The sequence below is a fragment of the Microtus pennsylvanicus genome, chromosome 21 (assembly GCF_037038515.1).
Source record: "Microtus pennsylvanicus isolate mMicPen1 chromosome 21, mMicPen1.hap1, whole genome shotgun sequence".
Lineage (NCBI taxonomy): Eukaryota > Metazoa > Chordata > Mammalia > Rodentia > Cricetidae > Microtus > Microtus pennsylvanicus.
Window position 1 is genome coordinate 29,273,951 of NC_134599.1, and position 27,851 is coordinate 29,301,801.

Here is a 27,851-nt window from a genome sequence, read left to right on the forward strand (position 1 = left end):
CCGGGTCCCAGTTGTTCCTCTGTGGAATGCAGATACTGATAGTCACTTTAGACTTGCTGTTTTTAAAATGGGATAGAATATGGGAAATACTGCTTACACTTCTTGGCCAGGATAGGTAGCTTTTTGTTGCTTTGTAGAGACAATAAAGAGAGAGAAATCTAGATTAGTTCACAAGTTGGTATGGGTTGAACTAGGCCTCCCTGGTTAATCAGATACTCCATGTGTGCTACCTAGTTCCTGATACTGGTGAGACGGCTCAGTGGGTAGTCATGCTTGCTGTGCAAGCCTATTGTTTTTAGTTCAATCCTGGGAACCTATGTACCAACTGACCCCACCCCCCAAAGTTGTCCTCACCTTCTGCATCCATGAGACGGCATAAAGCCCCTCAACACACACGTACTCTCTATTACATATACACTCATTCACACGCACATACGCTCTCACACACAGAGAGCTGTTTTTGTTGACCTTGTAAATGGCCGTGCACAGCATGTTCATAAAAGATGTTGATAATGGCCCCACTGAATTAACATTTGCGGCTTTAGTGATGGCAAGTGTCGTAGGACCAGCAGTTTCTGGGCGCCCGGCACGCTCTGACAGGCAAGTAGCCATGTAATAGCTGAATCAGTTTCTTCTTTCTGATCCTATTCTGTCATCAACACCCTTATGAAGAAACTTCCATGGAAACAAGATGAAAAGGGTGCATGTTCCTATCATCCTGTAGATGTGCTCCTTTGTGACAGGGAAGACAGTTACCCACTGCACCCGGCTATCAAATTCCTTCTGAAGGGGAGCTGGTCAGCCCTGAGGGCCCGTGGTACTTTTGATCACTGTCTGTGGTGGGTGCCAGATTTTGCATATCTTCTCAAACTAAAGAGATGAAGAAGATCACTACATACTGCATATAACATACACAGGTTATATGCATATTCTCATTTAACCATCTCCCAGTCTGGTCTTACAGCCACATGCAATTATTCCATTTTGTCATTTTGAAATCTCTGACATCATTATCTTATGCCTCTTGGATAAGAGTCCTGGAGGAAAAAAAAAGTTTTAGACCAACATGATTTCAGGGTCCATTCCCACTACACACCACATTGCCTATCCCAGGAAGATCAAAGGTTTCTTTCCTCTTAGTTACAAGCCACTCTGTTCCTTCTAACCAGAAACTTTGAAGCTGGTTTTTGTCAAAGAGCCTTTTCTGTTTCAAGGGGAAGCAGCCTGAGAAGGCACAGACTGTCTGCTAATCGAGCTTTTGGATTTGCTCTGCCTTCTGTGTTTGTCATCGCGCAAACAGCAGCCCAATCAGGATCCTCGGAGACGGGCGAATAAAGCAAGCCAGACACATCCTAATGGTCTCTGCATTTTCTTATTAAAAGTTATTGGAGCTGTGCATGCTGAAGTAGACTAAAAGAGAAGAGGTTTGGTGCCTTTTCTTCTCCAAGGGCAGCCAGTGCAGAGGAATAAAGAGATAAAGAATCAAGAGGCCATGGTGGGAGAAAGCAACTTAGGGGAGAGTCGCTGCTGCGGAGTCCCTGAGCCCTGCTCAGATCTGAAGTGACTGCCCTCACTGTCTGATCGTGACAGGTGGCCAACCAAGTGAGGGGCTGTCATTCCCTTCTGAGACAGGGATAGGTTACCAAGCCGACTTCCTCTCCTAGCAAGTGCTTCCAGGGGACATGTTCCACTTGGCAGGGAGCACAGTCAAAGATCCTAGGGACCTGGCCACCCAAACTGGTCATGTTTGCTGGCTTGCAGAGCATGACAGGTCTGTGACAATTTCCACTATTGCTATTTTCCAATAGCCTGTTTATACGACTACTGTGTGAACAGTTCAATTTGTAACAACAGGTTCTGATTTCAAATACTTTCCTCTGGAGCCCCTGACAATTAGGAGCCCAAATTACCAACTTGCCACATAAATAAAACATGTCCAGAACCTCCTTGAGTCTGGTAGGTTTTATTTACCTGGGTTACTCACTGGGCCTCTTGCCTATTTTTATTTCCAATCCAAGAGCTATGTAAAAGCATTGAAAAATGCATGCAAATCCAAACCATTAACTTTGACTGTGACAGCTAACCATAGCTCAGGGTTCCAAATGCCATGCGATGGGATCTGTCCAAATCGCCCTCCGTAGCTTCCTCGCTGCTTTGTGACGGAACAACATCCCGCACACCGTATGTGAGAGGGTGATAAACCCGCCCTGAGCCCCAAGCCTATAACATGACTGTGGCTGAATGAGACAAATGCTTGCCTACAAAGAAAAATCCAAGAGCCCACTGCTGCCTTGGTCTCAGAAGGGATGCGACGCTGAGAAGTTGGCGCACCAAATATAGAGGTAAGGGAATCAGATTTCCAATGCGATTCACATACATTCAGACATGTTCATGGCGGCATGAATCTGCTTTTATACACGCATACCCCTGCCAACCTCTCATGCTTCAACTCCCGTCTTGAGCTCTAATTAACTGTGCACTAACGTAAAGTCTACAACATTTAGGCCTGTCCTCTCAGTCTGGATGACTATAAACCAGGAAGAGTTAGGTCATAACTGTCCTCTGTGGAGCTGTTTCCAGTTCACTTTACATAACCTTGGCCAAGACATCGGGTTAGCATACAAGAATAATTCCCTGTTTTCTTCCAGGACTTAATTTTTCGTAACCTGGATCTCTTCAAATTCATAGTTACCTAAACATCTCTCCTGGAAATGGCCATCCTTACAATGTCACAGATGGGACATAGGCTTCCCTGCTATAATTCAGGAGTGTCATCTCACCTCAGATGGTTCATCTTATTCTCTACTCTTTGGGGACAACTGTCCAGTTCCAAAGTGATTCGTGCCTAGGAGTGACTTTTCTGGAACCAGTTTCGCGGTGGAGATATTGTTACTTATCTGTTAACAATACAGATTGTGGACACTCTAGGACATGGTCCATTATGTACAGAGGTTCATGGTGTCATAGTAGAAGGTAGCTCACCAGGGAGATACTCTTGCACCTGTCTGAAGGCTTCTGTGTAAGGCATACCCCCTCCAGTTCCAGTTTCCTTTTCTAAAATGAAGAATCCAGAAGATCTCTAAATCTGCTAGTTATTGGGTGGTCCACACATTAGGTCAACATATCAAGTAGATTTTGGATTTGTTCTGCAGTTTGGATGTGACCCAACTGCTTCCATTAGAGCCAGAATCTAGTTCATTTAGGAGGTATTGATAATTCGAGGAAGGAAGATTTCAGATCGGAAACTATTGCACTAAGCAGGTTGCGTTAGTTTTAATAAAATTAAACCACACAGCACAGCCTTTTATCTTTTAACACTGGGTAAAAAAATGTTGGTGAAATTATTACCTCCCACCCTTATGCAGGAAGCTCCAGTTTAAATGGGATAGCGGAAACTTTGTGCTAGGGGAGGCGTTTTCCTAAACGAACCAGATTTTGACTCCTCTTCTTGGAGGAGAAAAGGTGGAAGTGTATCTACCTCACAGGGTTTGAAAAGAAATGAGTCACCGTGTATGGAATCTAATGAGTGCTTAATATTCCAAACTGATTCTACATATACAGCAAAGCCAGAGAGTGTAGTGTATGGGAGCCAGACTCCGTGCTGATGATTCTAAACTTCCAGTAACAAATACCCTTGGCCAAAGAAACTTAGCAACTTCGAAAGCTCATGCTTTTAAGTGTGATCACATAAAAATCATTCTTACAATTAAAGCAAATTTTATTTTAAGAATTTCATAAGACTTAAGTCATCAAAAGTCGTTAGAGATGTGGTTAAGCCAGCCATCTTCTGAGTGGCTGCACCTCAGGCACTGTTTAACCATTACCTAAGCATGCTCCTCCTTCCTTCTCTCCTTTTCCTGTCCTCTGTCCCTCCCTCTCAGAATTCAGGCAGAAATAATCTATTCTGGTGCTAATTCTTCTGCTATGTCTAGCCAGACAGAAACAAGTTTTAGCCTCTGGTTGGAGTTATTCGTGACATTTATATACCCAAGTAAATGTGGACGAACCCCCCACCCCATTTCACAGGTTCACATGAAGGCGATCCATAAAGCCTCCACGTGGAGTGCCAGAAACCAGAGAATTACAACTGATTGATTAATGATGAGCGAAGAAAAGAGCTGTAAAATCTAAGTGAAGGGTGGGGTTAGGGTGGGAGAGCCCTAAACATTTCTGCCCATAAAAAAAGCTGTCCTGAAAGAGATTGAAAAAGATATGGAGATAGTCACCAAAAACTCAAGAGGTCCATGTTGTCAAGATCAAAGATCAAAGCCCCTGGTATATGTCATTTTTATCCTCAGGGGCAAATTGGAATCAGTAGGACAATTTGCTGGCCTTCCTGGACTCTCTGCTTAATTGTCTGGGGGCGGAGCCTAATTGTCTGGGGTAGGGTCACAGCTGTGACAGTTTTAAAGCTTTCACAAGCCTTAGCCACTGACATCTATAGCTTCTTTCATCGCCGTAAGGAAGACAGGTGCCTCCCCAGGCTAAGCAGGCAAGGTGTCCCATAGGATGGCTCTGATGTCATCATTGAAGAGACCTAACTTTGCTATCAAATGACAAGTTATTTTTCACTTTGATATGTTAACTTGGACATTTTGCAAAGGTACTTCTGGGCCTTTAGATTTCCTGCCAGGAATCTGACACTGCTAGAGTTGAAGCTCAAAGCAAGAAATTCCCATTCAAAGAGAGAAATAATGGGAGCTTATATTTCAGGGGACACAAAGTAAAGACATGAACGAGTGCAAAGAAGTTAATCATCTTTCCAAAGTGTTCTTTGATACATAGCCTTAGTTTAAAATGACGCTTCTCCAATCTATCATACTCAGACAGGGTAGTTTATAGGTGAAATGCTCATAAATTCTTAAGAGGATCGGAGATGCTCTCTCTGTGGAACTCTTAGGAGATTTCTAAGTTTTGTGGGTTTTTTTATTTTATATTTTCTTGTTTTAGCTTTCCCCCCTATTTTTCTCTTAAATTCTATTTTATTTGGGGTGTGTGCAAGGGCAGAGGGAGGATTCGAAGGGGTGGGGAAATGAATGGGGTCAAGATACATGATGTAAAAGACACAGAATAAATTAATAAATAAATTAATTAATAAAAAAAAAGAAGTACAGAACCTAGAAAAAATGCTAAAAATTCCTGGCTCTATTTTGTTCTTGCCGAATAAATATCCTGAGCATTTTATTTTAAATATTTTATCTTTATTTATTTAATTATGTGCATGGTGGGAAGGGGGAATCAGTGCAGTGTCCGCAAGGGCCAACAGAGAGCACAGGGCCCCCGTGGGTTGGAGTTGCAGGCAGTTGCAAGCCCTTGGACGTGAATGCTGGCAACAGAATTGTTCATCTTTAAGAACAGTGCATACCCTTAACTCCTGAGTCATCTCTCCCACCCTATCTTGAATCTTTAAAATGAACCTGATGGCTCACTTGAGATGGAAATTGTTTTATTTAATTTTTTTGTTCACTCACTCTATCTTCTCTCTGGTTCTGAAGAAACTCTACACAAACTAGCCTAGTGTGCAGGAAACTAGTGATATTCCTCTCTGGTTGCCTCTTGGGATTTTCATGTGGGTCTGAATTAGACTGGAATATGTGTGCATGGTGGTACCCTTGCTTTCGAGTTCCATTTGTTTATTGCAAGGGATAAAAAATACCTTATATAAGTTACAATGTGTGCTTGATCAAGCAAGGAGTGTGAGGTACACTGATCCAAAAAATGTCCTTTTGTTCTTTTTAAACCTTAAAGACAGGGAGGTAAATGGTGACTTCTGCTCATCACGGAGATATCTACCAAATGGAGGCTAAGGTAGGTGGCTGATATGTTCACCTGAATCAGTGTAACTCTGTGGGTAGCTGCTATTGCTACTGAGGAACACTGGTCCTGCATGCTGTGATCTGCATAATCCAGTTTTGGTAGCAAGGAGCCAAGCTGTGGAGAAAGATCCAGCCCTGTTCTCATTTTCTATGAACTGACTATGCTAATTCGGGATAATTAATCTCAAAGGCCTCTGAAACCTCGTTTGTAAATAAGGTAAAATGTAAGTGCTCAATTGCATGGCTGTTAAAAAATGATTTTTATAAAATACTGTAAAAAGGTAAAAAGGCCTGGACTGGTACCCGGAAGGTGGTAGTTGCAAAACAAAACAAAAAAGAAAGAAAAGAAAAAAAACATAGTGTTTAGAGCATTTATAGAATCTATTATTACATTTTCAGAATTCTTGTTTCATCAATAGCAGAGGTTATGGTGATATTGTCACAATCTTTCATCACAGTCTCCTTCAAGGAGGTGATTAGGAACCAATAGATTTCCTGTAGGATGATGGCAGAATGTGGTTCTGTCTGCGATGTCTAGAAATGATGATAGCAACAGAACAATGAACATTTTTGGGGGGCTTAGTAGGTCGAGCCTTACACATGGATTCTCACTTAACATAGCACACCCTATGTTTTTCTTCCTTTTTTCCAACAATTATGAGGGGGGTTGGAGAGTTACCCTTAGCCTCACATCACCCCACCCCCACGGAGAAAACAGTATCTTTTCATCACTTTGCTAGGTCATGGCCCATGTTTGGCACTGATACCCCTCTGTATTACCTAACTTCCGGAGCTTGTGTGAGTATTAAAGTGATTAAGTTACACAAAATTACTTTCTAGTCAATGAAAACCACACAATTGTAGCTGACGTTAAAACATTTTGCCGTGTGTGTATTAATTTAAAATATTCTACCCTCAGGAAACCATCATTAATAACACATGCTGCGGTGGGATCATGTTTTTGGATATGTTCAAAGCCGGAAGTAGCTTAGAATATTTAGAAGAAAGGGAAGCAGGGAGGTTAGGGAGAGAAATTCAGAGCCCTGGGGAGAGCAGCTGCGGTAGAAGTGAAATGAGAGTAGTAGCTGCCAGAGAGAGAGGAAAAACTCTAAATGATCAAAGGCATTATGTGAAACGGGAATCTCAGGAAATGCTATCCACTTCCATAGTTTTGAAGACTAGACTCGTCGGTGGAAGTCTGTGGGAGAAGGCTACAGGCTTAGGTGTCAGTTGTCAACCATTAATGGTCTAAGCAGCCACCCTGCTCTATTCAAATACTGCCCCGTCTCCACATAAAGGCTATTCCATGACATCATAGTTTGCTTTATTTTCTTCTCAACAGTTTCCATCTACATTCCTAAGTGCCTTGCCTAGAAATGGAGCACCGGTTCCACAGAGTTCCCTGCATCCTTCCACTGCTCCCTTGCGAAACTGTGCCTAGTGCTTAGCGGGTCCTTGTGAGGTTATTTCTAGAATGAATGAAAGGAAAGGGTGCAGAGTGGCCTGAAGCCACTCCCTGCTCATACACTACTCCTTTCTTTGAATCTCTTTGAGAACTGGTACCTCCCCCCTCTTCTCAGATGCCTTTATGACTGAAGAACGACAAATTGAGTTGCTTCATGGAACAGTGCCACGTTATCTCACAGAGAGTTTTAGGCTTCCCAGTTATTTATGGGTCTCATCAGGCAATCTTACAGTTTTTTTATGCTTATTTCTTATCGCCAAAAATCCACCATAGACTCAGGACACTATTCGATTTTAGAAAATGTACTGATAGCAATTTCTCCCGTGTCAGTTTCTCTCTAGTGCCTGAATGCAGGACTCCAGCAGGTCGCACCTCAAGGACTTCTAGAGCAGTCCCATGGCAACTATCCACTGTCAGCCCAGTAGCCTTATCCTCGGACTCCCACTTAACAAACAAGCTACCTTTGGGGCTCTCTTTGTCACTTTCAGCCATCTGTAGCCTCAGCAAGAAGGACATTTTCATGACCATTTTGTACATCTGCGAATTTTTTTCTTTTTTGTTATTTTGTAAATACAGCTCAGGAATGGCAGGCTGTGATTAGTCCTCTGCTGAGCCTGGTTGCAGACCCTATTGGGGATCATTTTTGTTTGGAACTGTAGAGTCTTGCTGTTTGTCTCAACCCATGACATTTTACTATGATAACCTAATAACAGCTTGCAATCTATGAGAGACCATGTCCCAGAGCCTCCCTGGGCTCCAGAGCAAAGAAAAAAAAAGAAGACAAGCATAATGCAATTTTCAGATTGCAAATAATAGAGCCCAACTCAGCCATCTTCTTTTTGTGCATGACATATAGGATTTATATTTGCTGAGCTTAATAAAGGTCATCGAATATGGTCACCCACCAATTTAAGCATCTTTGGGATCTTGTGCTGGAAAAGGTGTCTACATCATGTAAGGCACTTTGTGGATTTAGTTTTTAGAATGAAGCAGAGTATATAAAAATAAGTAATACCAAGCTTATGCTTCATTCCCAAGAAGAGGCAGAATGGAGGGTCAGTGTGCTCGGGAGCCAAGATGGTATCCAGCTGGCATTGCACATAAATGCCAAGCACCACGGCATTTATACCACGCATTATTCCAGACATACCAACATTCTTTTATACCCACATGTAAGATTTACCTTTCAAATTCAGTGAGTATTGTATTTTCCCTCTTTCTAAAAATACCAGTGAGCCTAAATTCCTTCTGCTGCTCACACTGTGCCCATGACACAGTAATAAAGTCACATCTTCCTATAGCCTAATGTTTCTTCTTGGGAGTTTGGCAGTAGCAGAGAATTCTTTGTGCAGGGCAGAATGCCAGTGCTTCCTGACGAATATGTCCTGGTTTCTGTATTCTCTCCCTAATGGTTGGGACGGATTTGTATTGATCAGAGGACAAAAAAAAAAATGGCACCTTGGAGAGTGAAAAGCTGAATCAATGACACTGGGCTCCTTGAAACTGTGTTATGATCAACAATTGAAATAGTCAAAGACATTTACAATTTTATAAAGTTAAACAAGGGGGAATTATCTAAGATTCCCAGTGTTGATTCTAAGTATCACTGTGTAAGTTTTTCTCCTAGTAAACAATAATGTATGAATTAATAGTATTTGGGGGGAGAAGGTGTTTGGAAGTATTTGGGGTTGTTTTTAAGAAGTTCAAATCTACAAAGGCACAAAGCAATAGAAATGGACAAACCCCACTCAGATGTCTGGTGAAAGAATTTTAAAACAGCTTTAAAAGTTTATAATAACTTCTGCCCTTCTGTATTATAAAAGGAAATACGATTGCAATAAAATGGAGAACCCACATTTTTGTATTGAAATTTTTTCATTGGTAACTCACAAAAGACGGAACTCTAGAGTCAGAAACTGTGTGAGGGATTGCTTAAGGCTGAAGAATGAAATTCCTATTATCTGAAAACCGTGAGGGATCTCATGGGGGTTATTCAACACCCTAAAACAGCATCAGGGGGACGACAGCATAACCCAGTGGCTGCACTAACCAGCGACCATCCTTCAAATGTGTGGATTGTATGGCTTGTAAGTAGTGCCTCAGAGAAGTGTGCAAATTGTAAGATGGGCCTGAATTGAAAAGCACAGAGAAGTGATCTTTGAGATTTTTCATTATCAAAACGAAGAAAGGAAAATCAACCAGAGCACCGTTCTTCGTCCTTTGTCACTGGCCTGCAAGCTTGTTGAACTTTGTGGCGCCAAAGGGACTGAGGTCTTTAATCTACAGGATGCTTGCTTCTTGTGACACGTACCCAAGATAAAAAGAGGTGGAGATTTACATCACTCGCAACCCATAAGCATAACAAGGGTATCTCAAGCACAAGAAGACATGTATCCATGGATCTGTGTGCACACACACGTACCATCCCATTTCTACCGGTGTCCTGGCTTTGACTGGCAGAGAGTGTGTTAAGTCTCAGATAAGATAGACTTGAATATTTTTAGCTCTTCGCTCTTACCCTGTGATTCTAATGAGACCGAGTGAAATTGGCTGGTGTGCGATTGGGGCTCTAATCCAAAGCCTCTGCAAGGCTTCAGGTTGGGCACGACAAATGTGGAGTATCTCCGCTCCCTGGACTGCCTCCTGACAGCTAACAACATTGCTGTCTTCCTGGTCACGACCCAGCCTTGTGTTCGATAGTTTTGCAGGTTTTTTTTTTTCAGAATTGGGAAAAATAAGTTCAGGAACTGCTAACATGAAAAAACATATAATACAGACTCTTTGCCTGAGAAGAAAGAATAAAAGCTGCAAGCGTTTTAAAATGAATCTCCCAGGTTCTTACAAGTGTCTTGAGTTCTTTGCACTGTCTCTCTTGTGGCATGTTTTACCCCAGAGCAAAAGGCAGCTGTGGTGTTGGTAACAGAACAATTCTTATGAAATCTGGTACCCAACCTTCCTTTGTTCTTGTAAGTTTCCTTCAGCTCCAGTTACATCACCTAACTGTGGGCGACTGTGCTGGCACTTAGCCCCCAGATGGCTCCTGCCTGCAGCAGATTAAGATAGGGGCTCTAGAAAAGCCACTGAGCGTGACTAATGCTGCCCGGGGCAGCTTCTCTGGCACTGTCTCTGGGTGGCCTTGCCTCCAGCCTGACTGTAGGTCTGACTGTCCCATTTTAGCAATTCTGACCTTTCTTGGTAGTAAAGAAACTGGCTGTCCAAAGTTAGAGTATCAGGAGACTAAACATTCCTGCCCGGAGGCAGCCTTTTGGAGGATCCGACACCATAGGCACTGGGGAATATAGGCTGTGGGCAGAACATTTGGGATGATAGGAAATGTTTATCATCTTACTAGATATTCACACACACTGCAGAGTGGCTCTCCTTGAATACAGTGGGTGTCTAACTTGAGGGATCGGTGTCCCAAGGCTCACAATTACAGGAAAAAAAGGCAGAAGGGCTGTCCACTCACCAAGACCCCAGCATACTATATCAGGAGAGACCTATGATTTGTATAGTTACCCATGCTTTGACAGGTTTAGGGCAAAATAACCTAGGAGAACTAAACTTTTTAATCAGCAGATTAAATGAGAATAAAAGAAATAGAACATTTCTCTTTGGATCTGCTTTGCCTGGTGTCAGGTACTTTAAAGGCAGGTGAATCTCACCACAGTTCTGTGAGAGATATTTTCAGCTGTTCCCCTGGTGGGTATCTTCATATGTGTGTGTGTTTGCACATATGTGGATTCACATGTGTACACACACATGCATATGGAGGCCTAAGGTTGACATCAGAAGTCTTCCTCAGTAGCTCTCTGTCTTATTCATTGAGTCAGGGTCTCTCACTGAACCCCGAGATTGCTGATTAGTCTAGTCTAGCTGGCCCGCCTTCTCCAGGAGTCTCTTGTCTCCACATTCTGAATGCGGGAATTGCAGCTATCCTAAGCCTCACCTTCATCTTTCCCAGACACGCACTTTGATTGCTGAATCATGTCCTCATTCTAGAGAGGTTATCATTATTAATTTTTGTCGGAGTCAGGCCAAGAAAGCAAGGCGTACAGACATTAGACAATGTGCCTCCAGGGTGCTTCATGCACAAGAGTGGAAGAGGGAGGGATGGTTTGCACTCTGATCCGTGCTCGACAGCCCATGTTCTTTTATTTCTTCTCTTTACTTCTTGATCTTTAGACTGGGCGAAGGGTGAGCAATCTTTCTGAAACCTAAGTCTGTGAACCATCAACCTGTCTGTGAGCTCAGTACCAAAAACATTAAGTCTTTTTGAATGCATTGCAAGAGGAAACTGAGCCAATATGATTCCCTGCTCATCTCTATGGTGCTCAGATGGCTGCTGATTTAGAATGATTTCTTGTCTGTTGGGAGAGCATCCCGAGCCTCTCTGGGCTCTGCCCACCCACACCTACACAGCTGTGTGCAATGGGCAGCTTGACTTTGCATTGCAATGACAAATCTCCTTGCTCACATGCATTAGCCATACATGTCTGTGCTGATGAGGAGGGTCTCAGCATTTTCTTTATCCCTAGCTGTTTCATAGATGAATAATGCTAAAAGTTGCCAGTGAACCAAACTTTAAAGTGTTGACTTTTAAAATAATGAGTATAGGATTATAAAGGCAAGTCTTTACTAATTTCTGAAATTGTCTGAAGCCTAAAGCCTACTATCTGATTTGTATTCCATATGGAATAACAGCCCGGTGATCAAGGGTTTGCATATAACCCCAGGATGCCATGTTTGAAAAGTAGAAAATGTCAAAATTGAGGTAAAGAGAAATGAATAACTCCAGGAAAATTGTAAGGCATATTGGAAAGAGTGTATATATTACTTTAAATATATGTTCAAAATGGCATGGCAGAATAAATGGCCAAGAGCTGTATTATAAATCCAGAAATTCCATCCATCTGAACTTTAAGTGTAGACAAATAATTTATTCTCTTAGCCTGGGGAATAGTGAAAGCCTTGGTGTCCACTCTCTTGTGGAGCTGACTTTAGAAAGAACCACCCCTGTCTGCATCTGTAGATATGGTACCTAATACATTTCCAGGGTGACTTTGAGATTTGCAGCTCCTGGAGATAGTAGCATGACTTCTGCCACATGTAAACTATTTTAAGGCCCACTGAGAGACAAAGCAACATGATGTGGAAGGTGATCAGATACTTACTACTTAAATATCATATAGGATGTGTTAGTTCTGAGAGTTATTCATAACTAGGAAATTAAAAACTGAGATATAAACAATTAATGAGTAATTTTTTTGAAAAGACATCACAAAGGCAGTATGTTTGTTAGCACGGAGGAAAACAATGAACAAGCTCACTTTGAAGGAGCAGGAGCTAAGGGACAAATACACAAAATACACAAACCGACTTGCAAGGGAGTGACATGATATCACTAAAAAATGTAAATAACAGGCAATGGGAGTATAGTGCACACATCTAACACATGCTTGGAGCTTTGTGGTCAGCTGCAAAATTTCCTCTCCTGCTCATAACTTTTTCCAATTACTATCATTTTCTGATGACCTCCAGTGCTTTTGATATTGTTCAGATTTGATCTTGGCATTAATTCTGAGATGATTAATTCCTGTTTTATATGTTAGGGTTCAGAATGTATTATCCCATCCTCTAATCAATTCTATTTGAACTGCCATGTGGTATTACTGCCCACTTTTCAGGCATGAGAACTCAGGCACAGAGAGCCAAGAAGTCTCCTTGAACCACACTGGGAATAACAGGACAGAGACCTGAACTGCATCCCTAGTGCACCTGAATACTGCAGAAAGAGAGCTGCAAACTGAAAAAAAGTTCAAAAAACATCTAGACTTGTGTTTCATGTCTTAAAACCTCCAAAGGGAGATAATTCCTACATGACTTATTTCAAAGGATAAAGAATAGTAAGAACACCAAAGGATACAGAAAACCTTACAGTTCCAGAGGCCGAGAGGCAGCCTAGAATACTCAGGCTTTAAAATTTTCTGGTCTGGAGTGAGCTGCTGGCAAAGCAAGCTCGAGGAGGCAGCCAGCAAGCCCTCAGGTACAGACCAGTTGATACAATGCAGAAAGACCAAGGCCAGACTTTGGGGTAGGGAGCAAAAATACTTGTAACTACTCAATCCCTAAGAGGTTTCTGTGTAACATCAGAAGAATGTTTTCTTCTATCTGAATCCAATGTAAAGAAGAGGTAAAGGAAAGCCTATATCTAGAATCCAGAGTACAAAGCAGGGTCTTGGCCCTACAGACAGGATTTATCCCAGAAAATTACTGTGAGTGAAAATAAAGGCCCAACCAGAGGAGGCCTTTCATTTTCAACAGGCTGATTTCCGAGTGCTTATCCTCATGTTTGCTCCTTGAATCCTGAGCTTTCTTTCCCACAGAAACAGTGGGGTGTGATAGTTTTGGACTAGGGGAGATAACATAGTATACCTAAAAACTTAAAAGTACTGGCCTGAGTTCAGGGTCTTAGGAACAAGAATCATAGAAGAGAATAGAAGAAGCAGAGGCAAAGGTTTGTCTTGTTCAACACAGTTCCCAAGATACACAAAAGTGTGATGAGAAAAAAATGTTTCTCCTTTGAGGTCCTCTGTGCCTTTGGCTTCCCTTTACTCTATGTACAGCAATGGCCTTCTCAGATCTGCCTTATTCCTCAGGAACCAGTCAGGCTTTGAAAATAACCTTTATTTGTCTTCCCCAATAACCAGAAATGCTTAGCAGTCTCTAGAGTGCTTTAGGAAGAGTCTGATTGAGTCCATTAACGCTAATGGGTAAAAGACTGGCTTGCCCATTCGTGTGTGTGTGTGTGAGTGTGTGTGTGTGTGGTGTGATATTGAAACACACATCATCAGGGCATGGTAGAAGTAACTGAGTTTTTTTTTTTTGATTGTGTGAAGGTTACAGTTGGTAGAGTTAGATAATAATAATATTCAAAAACAAAACCAAGAGGCCAGCGCAATGCATTAGTAGGTAAATGTGTGAATGAAACCACCAAGTTGATGACCTAAGATCGATCCCTGGGACTCACATCATGAAAGGAGAAAACAGACTCCCACAAGTTGTGCACGCACACACGCACACACACACATGTGCACTCAGAGAGAGAGACAGAGAGGAGATAGAATAAATAACTTAATGTAAGAAAAATGACTTTGAGCTTTATGAAGTCGTAAAACTGTACAGAAAAGAAACTATGAGAATACAAACCATTGTGTGATCCGCTGGACACTTGGAAGGTGCCACTTAAGGTCACACACAACTGCAGATGAGCAGACAGTTTTGTGCACATGAAGAGGGAGATTGTTTTACGCCGTCAGGAAAGCCCTGAGAAAGCAATTGATTCAGCTGTGGAGAACAGAAGCAGGGTGGTAAGCCCAAAGAACAGTGGGCAAAGAGAACAGAGGGGAGTGTCATGGGATGGCCAGATGATGTAAGTCTGCAAGGGAGACTGAAGCCTCTGAAGGTGATCGTGAGCGAGAAAAGGAGCCACCTGGAGACCATAAGCAGAACTTTTGTCTGATTGCTTCTTCAGAAGATCTCCAGTGGAAGCAGAGAAACAGGAGACACTTGTAGGGTCCACATAAAGAACAGTTGTAAGATGGAAGGGGGGCAGTTATGTGAACCTGTTAATTACACGTTATATGGAAGGCATGCTGGAGCTGAAGACGAAGGAAAAATAGGAATCAAGGCCTCCTGGGTAAATGACGATATTGTTTTTCTGGTCAAGTCTGGAGAGAACAGGTTTGGCTGAAGGGCTAAAGTCACTGGGCTGCTGAAATTGCCACTTCTGTTGAGACATGGCAATGGAGCTGCAAATCACACATCACCCATCGGACATGGAAGCAGGGAAGGTAAACCCTATGTACCCCAGCTTGGGAATGCAGGGGCTGCTGCTCTATAGCTATCAGGCAAGGACTGGTTATAGACTGGTATATAGATGCTGTGTATGTCATGAAACTGTCTCCAGGGAATTGTGAGAAGAGAAGGGACAAGGCTGAGGACCAAGCTGTGGCTCACTCCATCAGTCCAAGATTAGAAGAGTCTGTCTGGAAGATTCTTCCTTCATCTAGGACAGTGACTTAGAAAAGGGGCCTTGCTCGGAACTTCTACAACTTACAAACATTTTCAGTATCATAAACACTTTCAGTAATGTAGCAGGATACAAGATTAACTCAAAAAAAACAGTAGCCTTCCTTTAAACAGATGATAAATGGGCTGAGAAAAAAATCAGAGAAACATCACCCTTTACAAAAGCCCCCAAATAGCATAAAATATCTTGGAGTAACTCAAACCAAACAGTGGAAGACCTGGATGACAAGAACTTTAAATCTTTGAAGAAAGAAATTGAAGAAGACACCATAAAGCAGAAAGATCTCGCATGCTCTTGGGTAGGCAGAATTATATAGTAAAAATGGCAATCTTACCAAAAGCAATCTACAGATTCAATGCAATGTCATCAAAATTCCAGCAAAATTCTTTACAGACCTTGAAAGAATGGTACTCAACTTCATATGGAAAAGCAAAAGGCTCAGGATAGCCAAAACAGTCCTATACAATAACGGAACTTCTGGAGGCATCACAATCCCTGACTTCGAAATCCACTTAGAGCTACAGTACTGAAAACAGCCTGGGATTGTCATAAAAACAGACAGGAGGACCAATGGAACTGATTTGAAGACCCAGATATTAATCCACATACTTATGAACACCTGATTTTTGACAAAGAAGCAAAAAATATAAAATGGAAAAAAGAAAGCATATTTAACAAAGGGTGTTGGCATAACTGGATGTCAACATGTAGAAGATTGCAAATAGATTCATATCTATTGCCATGCACAAAACTCAAGTCCAAAAGAATCAAAGACCTCAACATAAAGCCAACCACACTGAACTTCATAGAAGAGAAAGGGAGAAGTACACTTGAATGCATTGGCACAGGGAACCACTTCCTAAATAGAACCCCAGCAGCACAGACACTGAGAGAAACAATTAATAAATGGGACCTCCTAAAACTGAAAAGCCTCTGTAAAGCAAAGAACACAGTCAACAAGACAAAACGGCAGTCTACAGAATGGGAAAAGATCTTCACTAACCCCACATCAGACAGAGCTCTGACCTCCAAAATATACAAAGAACTCAAAAAATTGGTCATCAAAAGAACAAAGAATTCAATAAAAAATGGAGTACAGATCTAAACAGAGAACTCTCAATAGAGGAATCTAAAATGGCTGAAAGACACATAAGGAAATGTTCAACATCCTTAGCCATCAGAGGAATGCAAATCAAAACAACTCTGAGATTCTATCCTACACCTGTAAGAATGGCCAAGATCAAAAACACTGATGACAACTTATGCTGGAGAGGATGTGGGTTAAAGGTAATACTCCTTCATTTCTGGTGTGAGTGCAAGCTGTTACAGCCCCTTTGGATATCAATATGGTGATTTCTCAGAAAATTAGGAAAAAACCTTCCTCAAAATCCAGCAATATCATTTCTGGGTATATACTCAAAGGATGCTCAATCATACAACAAGGACATGTGCTCAACTATGTTCATAGCAGCATTATTTGTCATAGTCAGAAATTGGAAACAACCTAAATGCTCCTCAACCAAAGAATGGATAGGGAAAATGTGGTACATTTACATAGTGGAGTACTACACAGCAGAAAAAATAATGACATCTTGAAATTTGCAGGCAAATGGATGGATCTAGAAAACATCATATTGAGTGAGGTAACTCAGACCTATAAAGACAAATATCATATGTACTCACTCATAAATGCTTTTTAGACATAAAGCAAAGAAATCACAATCCCAGAGAATCTAGACAATAACGGGGACCCTAAGAGAGATATACATGGATCTAATTTAAATAGGAAATAGAAAAAGACAAGATATCCTGAGTTAATTGGGAACATGGGGACCTTGGGAGAGGATTGACAGGGAGGGGAGATAAAGGGAGGGGAGCAGATAAAACTGTAGAGCTCAATAAAATTAATAAAAAGAGAAAAAACTGAAAAGAGGCCTTGCTCTGCTGCCAGGTGTAGCTTTCAAGCACTAGGAAGAGTGAGAACTCTTATGAGTAGCTCACCTCCTCCCCTGCCCCGCCAGCACAGTAATGAGCTCTTGGCACTTGCTAGTGTGATGAGAGAAAAGCCCATTCATCCTCAAAGCCACAAACTTTCCCCCATATATTTGGAACAATACTGATGAAGGAGGGTCATCTTTCTATCTGTTGTTTTATTGGTTAAGTAATAAAGAAACTGCTTGGTCTCTGATAGGACAGAAAATTAGGTAGGCGGAGTAGACAGAACAAAATGCTGGGAGAAAGAAGCTGAGTAGAGGAGTCGCCATGATTCTCCCACTCCAGACAGACGCAGGTTAAGATCTTCCCCGGTAAGCCACCTCGTGGGCTACACAGATTATTAGAAATGGGTTAGATCAATATGTAAGAGCTAGCCAATAAGAGGCTGGAACTAATGGGCCAGGCAGTGTTTAAAAGAATACAGTTTCCGTGTAATTATTTTGGGTATAAAGCTAGTCGTGTGGGTGGCTGGGAGCTCAGGTGCCGGGAACGTAGCCCGCAGCCCTTATTACAACACAATACGGTAAATGATACCTTCAAGGAGGCATATGGGCATTCAATCTTGCCCCGGGGCTAGAAGACTAGCATGGGGAAGTTTTCAGTTGTGATACAGCCATCACAGAGTCTAAGTATCAGAGTCTTTGGTAGAAAGAGACAACAATTCATCAGACAATAGGCAGTAACCCTCCAGCTTTAGAAGTGTCAAGACATCAGCTGGGTCTACAGTCAGTGCTGACTAAGAGCAGGTTGACATGGAGAACATTCATTTTACTTTTGTCTTAATTTTGTCTGCTTGTAGCAATCAAGTGTTGTGTTCCAGAAACAATAGCATCATTTCCCCCCTTTTTGGTATCTGGGATACAGTAAAACAGATGAGAGAATCAATGTGATGAATACAGCCAAATGGTATAGTCATTGAGTATCATTAATTGCATAGCTTTTGCGGATAAGGGGATTCCATATACACACACATGCACACACACAAATATACATGCACACACACAAATATACATATATATACACACACACACATATGTGTGTGTGCGTGTGTTTGTGCGTGTATGTGTGTGCATGTATGTGTGTGTGTATGTATAGTCATACACACATATATTCTGAAAATTCATATGAATATCTTATTTAGGAAAAATGATGTACAGCTAATATTGTAATACATCATAGGCAATTTAATCATACTATAGCAAAGAAGGCTGCATCCCAATGGGAAGAATTTCTGGCAGAGCAGAAAAACCATTACAACAACTAATGGTTTTTGCTGTATTCTTTTAATAATGAGTCAATTGCTGTGGTCCATTTTTCTTTTTTCTTTTGGTATGAAGTGTGGTTGAAGTTTATCAAAGCCACAGGTAAGCCAGCAGTGCTATGGTCCCTTCTCTCTTTTGGCTGGTGGCTGGTCTCAGAACTGAGTTAGTCTGCCATGTGACTGAGCCCCTGATCAAAGGGCAGTCTCAAGCCCCATGCCTTATGCCAACAGGATGGGGAATTTGAGAAGGAAGGGGAAAAACCTGGCATAGGAGAAGAGAGGGCTGGAGTTTCTCACAATCAGGAAATTAAAAACAGCAGCACAACATTGTCTTATTCCTATACCCAAAGAGCTGAGCATTGCTCCAGCCCCCTCAGAGAACCTTCCTGTCATAGATGGAGATTAAAAAAGTGATTTAAGACTGGACAATGCGAAGTGAGCGAGTGAGTGAGTGAGAGACTTTTGAACACTCAGCACTAAATTGATCAAATCCTTCTTTTCAAGGTGCAGGTATCCATGTGGAAGAGAAGGTAGAAAGGTTATAAGAGCCAGAGGTGGCGGGTGATGCCAAAGAAAAGGGTCTCCCAGACAGAACAGGACTGATACACAGGTGAACTCATGGAGACTGTGCCAGCACACACAAGACCTGCACAGGTTCCAACCAGACAAAATTCCAGCACTGAGGAAGGGGAAGGTGACACAAAGCTCCAACCCTATCCAAGAACTTATTTGGAACTGATACCTGCTGGGAAATGAAAAAAAAAAAACAGTTTTTTTTCCCCAAAGGAGTGTCACTGGGTATATCATCCACACTCCAGGTCATGCTCCACGCCCACGAATAGCTGGCCAACATGAAATGAACTCAAAGGTGTGTGTGTGTGTGTGTGTGTTTTAGTTTTGGGGAGTTCCACAAATCATCCTTTACCTGGCACTGAGGTTCCAAGAGCGACAAACACAACTGCAGTCACCGAGTCTTTAAGTCCAATGGTGCAGCCAAAGTGGGAAGCCAGATCTCCGATGAAGGCTGTCAGGAGGCCAATCATGAGGATGGAGACGATGAAGCAAGCCCAGCCATTCCAGTATTCTGTAGGGGGCACGAAGGCAAACAGAACCTTCCAGAACACTGTGAGAAAGTGCATCACGTAATCAAAACAGGAGGGCAGCTTCTCCTCCCCACATTCATCGTCATCGTCATCTTCCCCTAGAAAAGAAAATAAAGCAAAATATATTTCATTAAGACCCAGCTTCTAGGAATTTCTTCCATTTTCTTCATCTCCTTCTAGATGGTTGTCACGCTCCTCTGAGCGACAGGAGGCCATCAGAGGTCACTGAAGCTTAGGGCTTTCTAAAAGTCAGCCATCATGAAGCAATTATTGGTCCTGGTATTCCGAAACCATTTCCCTGTGGCTAGGTGGTCAAGGGTAAAAGCTCACACAATCAATACACCCTCCATGCCGTCCACATTACCTCCCAGTAGGATTTGCCTTTGGGACAATGAAAAAGATTTCTTGCCAACATGGAAAGCTGAGAGAGAAGGCTTTCTGGAAGTTTGGACAAAGTTCTACGAGGGTTCTTTGCTTTGAGCTTAAAGTCTAATTGAAGATTGATAGTCACGTGACTTCTATGGTGTGGCATTCAGTTAAGGCTCCCAAGTACAGCTCTGGGACCTTTCTTCCACTCTAGATTCACCTCCTTTAATTATTTCCAACCCTGTCTTAGCCTATTAGTATTATCGGCATTTTGAAACCATAGTCACATTCTTTGGCTTTAGAGCTAAGAGTGTGCCTCATATTCTTACCCTTCCATTGTACCCCTCCACCCATCAGTTAAAATGCCTCTCACCCCTCTTCTGGCTGCCATGGTTCTACATACTCAGAACTTTGGATGAACGGTTCTTGGTGAGTTCACTGAGCAATGGCACTTTGGAATGTACTAGAAATGCAAATTCTCAACTCATTGAATGTGACAAGAAATGTGGGTTTGAATAAACCCTCCTTGTGAATTGACTACATATTCAACTTTGAAAGCTGCTGCCTTATCTAAAATTAGGCCTGTTCAGTGTCCTCTCTTCTCCATTTGACGTGAGCCCTTTATACATTTTGTCTCTCTAGTATTTGGTTATCATTTCCATCACTTAGATAACTATTTCGTATCCCTGGCATTTGGTACAATCTCCATCACTTAGATGACTAAGCAGCTGCCAACTGAAGGGATGAGTACATGAATTCCTACTGATTTTCCATCACTATGAAATTATATAATATATGTGTGTAAATTACAAGTACACCAGTTAAATCATATTTGAACGCACATATAAACGCAGGAGGCTTGCTAGTTAAAAGGGCCAGGAAGTTAACAACAACACCATAAGAAATAGTTCATATAGGTGGCATAAGATTAGTGTAAATATAATACATATTAAGTAAAAATAACCCCATTCATGTGTTTTCAAATTATGATAGTCGTTGTCAGTTTTCTCAGAGTGATAAAAAATACATGTTCATGGATTTGGGGACAATTTTTTTAAAAGAAGCTTCTCTTGACTATTTTGTTTACTTTCTCCAACATCACCCGGAATTAACTTTACTTTGTTCCAATTAATGTGGTCGACAGCAGGTGGGGTTGGCGGCTCTCTAGTCAATTGTATGGTACAAGAATGCCAACACCAAGCAAACACCTGTACTCTTTGTGACATAGTATAGGGTAAAGCCATCTAGGACAAAAAAGTGTGGGAATCCCCCTTAAACACACTCCAGCTTGGAGCAGAGAGTGGGTATCACAAAACTTGGAAAGCCAGATAGCTTGGGTTTCTCCTGACCATACAGGATTAGCAAGAAAGTGATGAACCCCTCTCCCATGAGCACATGGCTACAGTTATTACCTTGTCTTTGAGGCTTTGGGAGGTAGCCAATAAACAAACCGTTAGGAGAATGCACCCATAAATGTACAGAATCACCTTTGGGGAATGCACAGGAGAAGAACTTGAGTCTAGTGGATTGACAGAAAATTCTAGGAGTGAAAAAGCATTGTTGATCTCCCAGGTTCATACCGTAGGAGTGAGAACATGTTTTTAGTAGCCTCTTCTGAAAGCACAAACTGCTCTTTAAATAAAAGCATCTAAAATGGGTTACACTCACCTCCTCCCTCCCAATCAATGCTTCAAAGCCCTAACCCCCCATCCCTAGAATGCAATCTTATTGAGAGATAATGCCTTTGATCAGCAATGTGAGACAATGTGTCAGAAAGACATTGAGTCTGGGTATGGGGGCACAGTCCGGATGCTCACCCTTTGAGAGGCGGAGGCAGGAGTCAGAATTTGAGGACACCTGAGCTACACAGTGAGACCTTATTGCAAGGACATGTACATGTGCAAGCCAAGGGACTGATTGGGAGAACCAAACCGACTCACACCTTGATGCACAGAGAATAAATTTCTTCTGTTTAAGCATCAATTTGTGGCAGTTTATTATGGCAGCTTTGGTCAACCAACAGCAGCTCACTGGAATCCTCCTGTTGTCACCTCTTAATGTCGGGGTACGTATATCAGATATCACACTGCAGCCACAACTATGCACAAATGCTGCACGTCACTTAAAAACAAACACTGCCCATGCATTTAGGAAATTTCCCTGCTTCTTTACTTCTTTATCCTTTTGCCTATTCTTTATCCACTTCTCTTTACTCTGATTTTGCTCCAGATAAAACTGTGAAAGCTTCAGTTTTTATAGTTAATCTTAAGGTGTGAGGGAGACAAGAGCCACGTTAGTTTTATGCCTGACTTGTCCTTCCCACTTTCTGTAAGCATGTCCACCTGTAAGTTCTGCAAAAGCACCACAATCTCTGGTTATATTTCTTTTGTGTCAGACCGTTCTCTTAACTTCCATATGTTAGGGCACTTAGAATTTCTCAGGATATATGACGAAAATGTTTTGTTAACACTGAGTTTCTATCAGTCATCCACAGAAGCAAAGGACATTCTGCCTCTGCAAAGTCATTTATTTTGGGAATGATTAAGTCTCAAAGTTTAAAGAAGAACCAGAAAGCAAAGAATGAAACTTCTCAAAAGAAATGACACATGTAAATCAGGAGTAGATATTATTTTTATTTTGAAAGTGGAAATAATATCACCTTTCCCAGGAGGGCTGTTCAGGGGAAGAATTAGACAAATTGTACCAGATTCCTGAGGATGCTTCAAGCTAATGATTATCACGTTGCGTATTATTATATCCTTCTACTCAGGCATACAGCTGTGTTTTCCCCATCATTATTTCATTGCACAGTTAACATGCTGTTTCCTAAAAATTTTAAAACAAAATAGCATAAAGCACAGGGTGTAGTGGTGCACTCCTTTAATCTCAGGAAGCAGAGGCAGGTGGATCTCTGTGAGTTTGAGGCCTAGCTGGAGCTATGTAAACAAGACACTATCTCAAAAACCAAAACCAAAGCATAAAGTATGTACATGTGTGTGTGTGTGTATGTATGTATGTATGTATGTATGTGTGTGTGTGTGTATGAGAGAGAGAGAAAGGGAAAGAGAGAGAAAAAGGGAAAGAGAGAGAGAAAGGGAAAGAGAGAGAGAAAGAGAGAATATTCCCTAGCCTTCCAGTATTACAGAGAATCTTAAATATTGTCATGTTTAAACCTGTTGGAAAATCATCATGTGTCTTACAACGTTTTAAAGTAGAACTGTGTCTTCATTCTTTTTTCCCTGGGATCTCACTGAACTTTATATACTTTAAGGATTAGCTGACAAGTCACGTAACGATTAAAAATGACCACTGGCCTCCATGCATGCTGCACGATTATCCTGTCTTGGGGAAGGACAAGCGAGTATTAAGGGTGTCCATCACCAGCTGGACTATCCTTAAGAGTCTGTTTCTCACGAAGAGCAATGGAGCATTAGCCCTCTCCTCGATAACTTGGGAGCATCTTTTATTTCACAGCAGAAAGGACAGCCATCTGCTGGTTCTGTAGCCTGTCAGCGCAGGATTGCCTGGGGCTGCACATCCCTTCACATCCCTCCTCTGGGCTGGCATGGAGATAGACAAGTTGGGGGGGTTGCTTTTATAGGCTCTCAGTTAAATCCCTCTTATCGCAGAATCCTTCTTTTCAGCTTTATAGATTCCACTAATGGAAAGATAAACAATCTGTGTCCCATTAATCCCTCCTGGAGCCTTAGAAGAAATGGCTTCCCTGATACACGTTGGTCTCCATAAATATAGCCATAAAAATAGCCAAATTATTAAATGTGCAGGTAGTGGAGATGGCTTAACTTCAACTATTGATGTATTAACAAGGCATTGGTCACTTCCCTGAAGCACAGAACAAGGATATCATCGGCTCAGTGGAGCATGGGAGCTGGGCAGGAGGCTTGCCACCAGCTGATACCTTATCTTCTATGGTAAACACTTGTTTGTTGACATCCCTCCATAGACATGGGCCTCAAGGAGTGTGTTGGGAACCAGAAAAAGAAGCCGCTGGGATGAGCTACACTTGAGTCAGAAATACTGCAGACCAATTTCTGTTTCTTGGGAAGACACTTGTATTTCCCAGGCTCAGATCCCTGTCTGTCAAATGAGTTTGCTAACTGCCACACCACAGTGCTGCTTTGAAAACTGAGAGAGGAAAGATCTGGGTCCTCGGTAAAAGCATGGGTCCTTCACAGACCTGTGCTATAGACCAGAATTGTTGTTGACCGGAAGGCAATAAATCAATCCAGCCTCAGCAGTCTGATGTCAATGATCTATGTGCAGTTCAAGCGAACCATCGTCACCACTATTTCCTGAAACTGACTTTTTTTTTTTAAAGAGAGGGTGGGGCAAAGGGATATGAGGAGGTGCCTAGCTAGAGACAGATACAGAGCCAAAAACCAAGTCTTTTCCCATACTGACCTTATATTGACATTACAGTAACACTTTAAGGTGGGCATCGTTATTCTTGTCCTATATAGGAAGAATCTCAAACTTGGGAAATTTAAATTCGTATTTTACAATAATTGTTTAGTTGGTAAGTTGGGTAAGTAACTAAGTTGTGACTTGATCTAACTGCCTGAGGAAGCATATTCCTACATGATGCCCTAACGAAACAACTAGGTTTAGCATCAATCACCTATTGATTCTACCCTTTCATTGCCCTGTGCTAGCTATATACAATGCTGTGCCTTCTATGAATATGAAAATATTGGCCCACACAATCAATAACATTTGAACTCTGGTATTTTCAGACATCATTTTTATTTACTGAGTCAGGTGTATGCTATTCTGTATATCTTTGGGGACCATGCACACAGGGAAACAAGCAAGGAAGCGATCATAGTGTGACCATTTTGGAATCTCTGCTTTGGAAAATGTCAGGTTCTTATTCCCATTTCTAGTGGACAAAGGTCAGCTTTCCAGTTCAGAACATATTGACCTTCATCTAACTCCCCGTTCTAGAACCCAGGAAACTGCTTGAAGGGCCGTACGTGTATAGGTAAATCAGTCTGGGAGACACAGACGGCTGTTAGCCTGAGTTTGTGTCTGATCGTTCTGGTCCTTCACAGGTATACAGAGAGCTCTCTACTCCACCATACCAGAATCTTTCCTTCTTTTATAGCTTAACATACAGAATCAAACTAGGTGCTCCTATTCCATTCTATTTTGATTTCCCATTGCCTGCAAAGGTTTAGACCTTTGAAATGGAAATCTTGAAATGGAAAAGGCAAAAGGAAACATAGCCATCAGTTCGTCAGTTAATTTACCCTTTCTCTTCTACAGGGAGGGAGAACAGCTACAACAGCAGCAGCAATAACCACAGCAACAACAGCCACAGCAGCAATAGCAACAACAGTAACAACAACAGCAATAACAGGAACATCAACGACATCAATAACAACAACAACAGCAACAATAAAAACAACAACAGCAGCAGCAACAGCAAGAACAGGCACAGCAGCAATAGCAACAACAATACTAATAACAATAACAGGAACATCAGCAACAACAGCAATAACAGCTACAACAATAAAAACAACAGAAGCAACAGCAGCAACAGCAGCAACAGTAACAGCAACCCAAGATTCAGCAAGCCAAGCTTTATTTCCTTAATCGTGTGTACCTGTGTATATCTGTATGTCTAGTACATAAAGCTTGAGTTAAGTTCAGTAGCATTTTACTGTCTTGTTCTTGCTATGATTTAATTTTCTTTTTCTTTACCCTTTTATATACTTTTAAGCTATTTTTTTATTAAGAATAATCATGATTTTCTGGTCTTATGGTTTCTATGTATCACAAGTTCAGTGACCCCTCCCTAAAGATTCACCCCTTGCTCTGGCTCTGGATCTGGACACTGACCACCATTCTCTTTAGCTTGCTCAGTGAGAACACAGCTACATACTCTTGCAGGTAAAGGAGATGTTAAAGTTTTCTCCTAAGGAAGACTTAGGAAGACACTTTCTTGTCAGAGAGAGGTCTTAAGAGTCAGTTTGCATCTTTTCAGATGTGTGAGCTGCTCAAGCACAGGAGAAACTGGAGCCATTTGCTTCTGTCATTTGAAACAAGTGGGCATTCTGGGAAACTGAACTTCAAGTTGGCCAGATTCAACCGGCTCCTTCATGTGGCTTCTTCTATAATAATCACTTTTTTTTAAGATGTCCACCGGTGTCAAACTTGAGAGAGTCAGCTATACCAGAGGACTCACAACTTCACAGTCGGAATTTGGTGGTTCTGGCAGGCAGCTCAGGCTGACCTCCAGGAAGACAGTGTATATTTTCTTACTGCCTGAGCCCTGTGAAGCCAAAGGTCTGAGAGGGACTCAGGTGTTACAACTGAATGGTCTCTCTCTCTCTCTCTCTCTCTCTCTCTCTCTCTCTCTCTCTCTCCACTAGCTGATGGTACTGAAATTAGCATGGAGACCCTGGTCTTGGAATCTGCGGTTACTGGACACTGGCACGCACAGTAATTTCTGGGCCTCTTCTGGGATACAGTTCTCTCCAGTTTGCATTCTACTTCTTTCAATGAGTGCTCTGGATCCCAATATCATTGTTTGTCAAATCTGAGTCGGAGATTTCTATAGCTTGGGCGACTGGCCTGATCGTGGGTGGAGAAGATGCTATGTAGGCCCTCCTGATAAATTTCACCAGTTATTTCCAGGCCACAGGCAGCTGTGGGGGCATTCTTCTCTATAGGACCGGTGCTTATTCTTAGGGAGTCAAGGGTCAGGTGACCTGTGACAATATTAGAAAGGGACTCCAAAAGAACTTCACCCTCAGTGTGTGAGCCTCAACCTTGTTTGAGACAAATGAGCCCCTGGGAGAGGCCTTCCGTGGACATCAGCCTGAGGTTTTTCCAGCTCTTATTAGGACGCTTGACACAAATGAAGAAACACTTCATGTGCCACCAATATTTCTCAGCCTGTAGCCACTGTCAAAATGAAAAACGGATCCACTAAGATGTTCCAGGTCTCTGTAAGTCAGATTATTAACACAATGAAACTCTTAGGAGGACAACACTGGCTGCTTGAGTTTTGGCGTCCCCTTACCCCACTTCTCCTACACAATAACATCTTGGCATGTTCTGTTATGAGTGTTATTGCCTCTAGCTCCTATCCCCACTATATCAGAGCAAGAATCTTGAAATTCGATGTTCTCAAATAATCTATGAATTGCAGGATAGAAAGAATTCCAGGTTCCAGCAATAGAAACCCATTTCCTGCAGGCTTCAGTAACCTAAGAAACAAACCTTTGGTAAGTAGGACCTACACAGAGCAAATGCACACATCGCCTACTACTGTTGATGGTCTTGTTTTGGTGGGTACACCAGGTTCTAAGACTGACCTGGGGGTCCTGTTAGCACTTTTTGAATATTAGCAGGAGTGTCTAAATTAGCCTTCTAGAGAGAGGGAGGTTGAGATTGGAGGTGCTGTTGGGGCAGACATGACCCTGTTGTTGTCAACAAACATTGATGTTACATCCCAGGCAAATGATCAAATTTACATGAAGGGTAGGTAAGTACCCAAGCCTCCCCTCAGACAGAGGAGCATGAAGGACACCCAGGACCCCTAAGATGTGGCTGTAGTGAAGCTGTGGTACCCGCTCCCTCCTGGGACACTTGCTTTCATGCATACGGTAAATGCACAAACGTTACCCTTTACATTCCCAGGAGCCTAATAAGGCCATATTAACGAAAAAAAATCAAGGCTCTAAAGATGCAGGTGACTTGCTTACAAGCTCTAAGATTCATTCTG

At 42.0% G+C, this 27,851-nt stretch overlaps 1 protein-coding gene across 9 annotated transcripts in view; it reads right to left on the reverse strand.

Moving 5' to 3' along the window:
* Positions 1-27,851, reverse strand: part of Slc8a1 (solute carrier family 8 member A1) — a 357,575-nt gene that overhangs the window by 16,843 nt on the left and 312,881 nt on the right. For all 9 annotated transcript variants that reach the window (XM_075955169.1, XM_075955173.1, XM_075955175.1 and 6 more), the window contains one exon: positions 19,555-19,830. In XM_075955169.1, the coding sequence (XP_075811284.1) occupies positions 19,555-19,830 (276 nt within the window). The remainder of the gene's footprint in view (positions 1-19,554; positions 19,831-27,851) is intronic.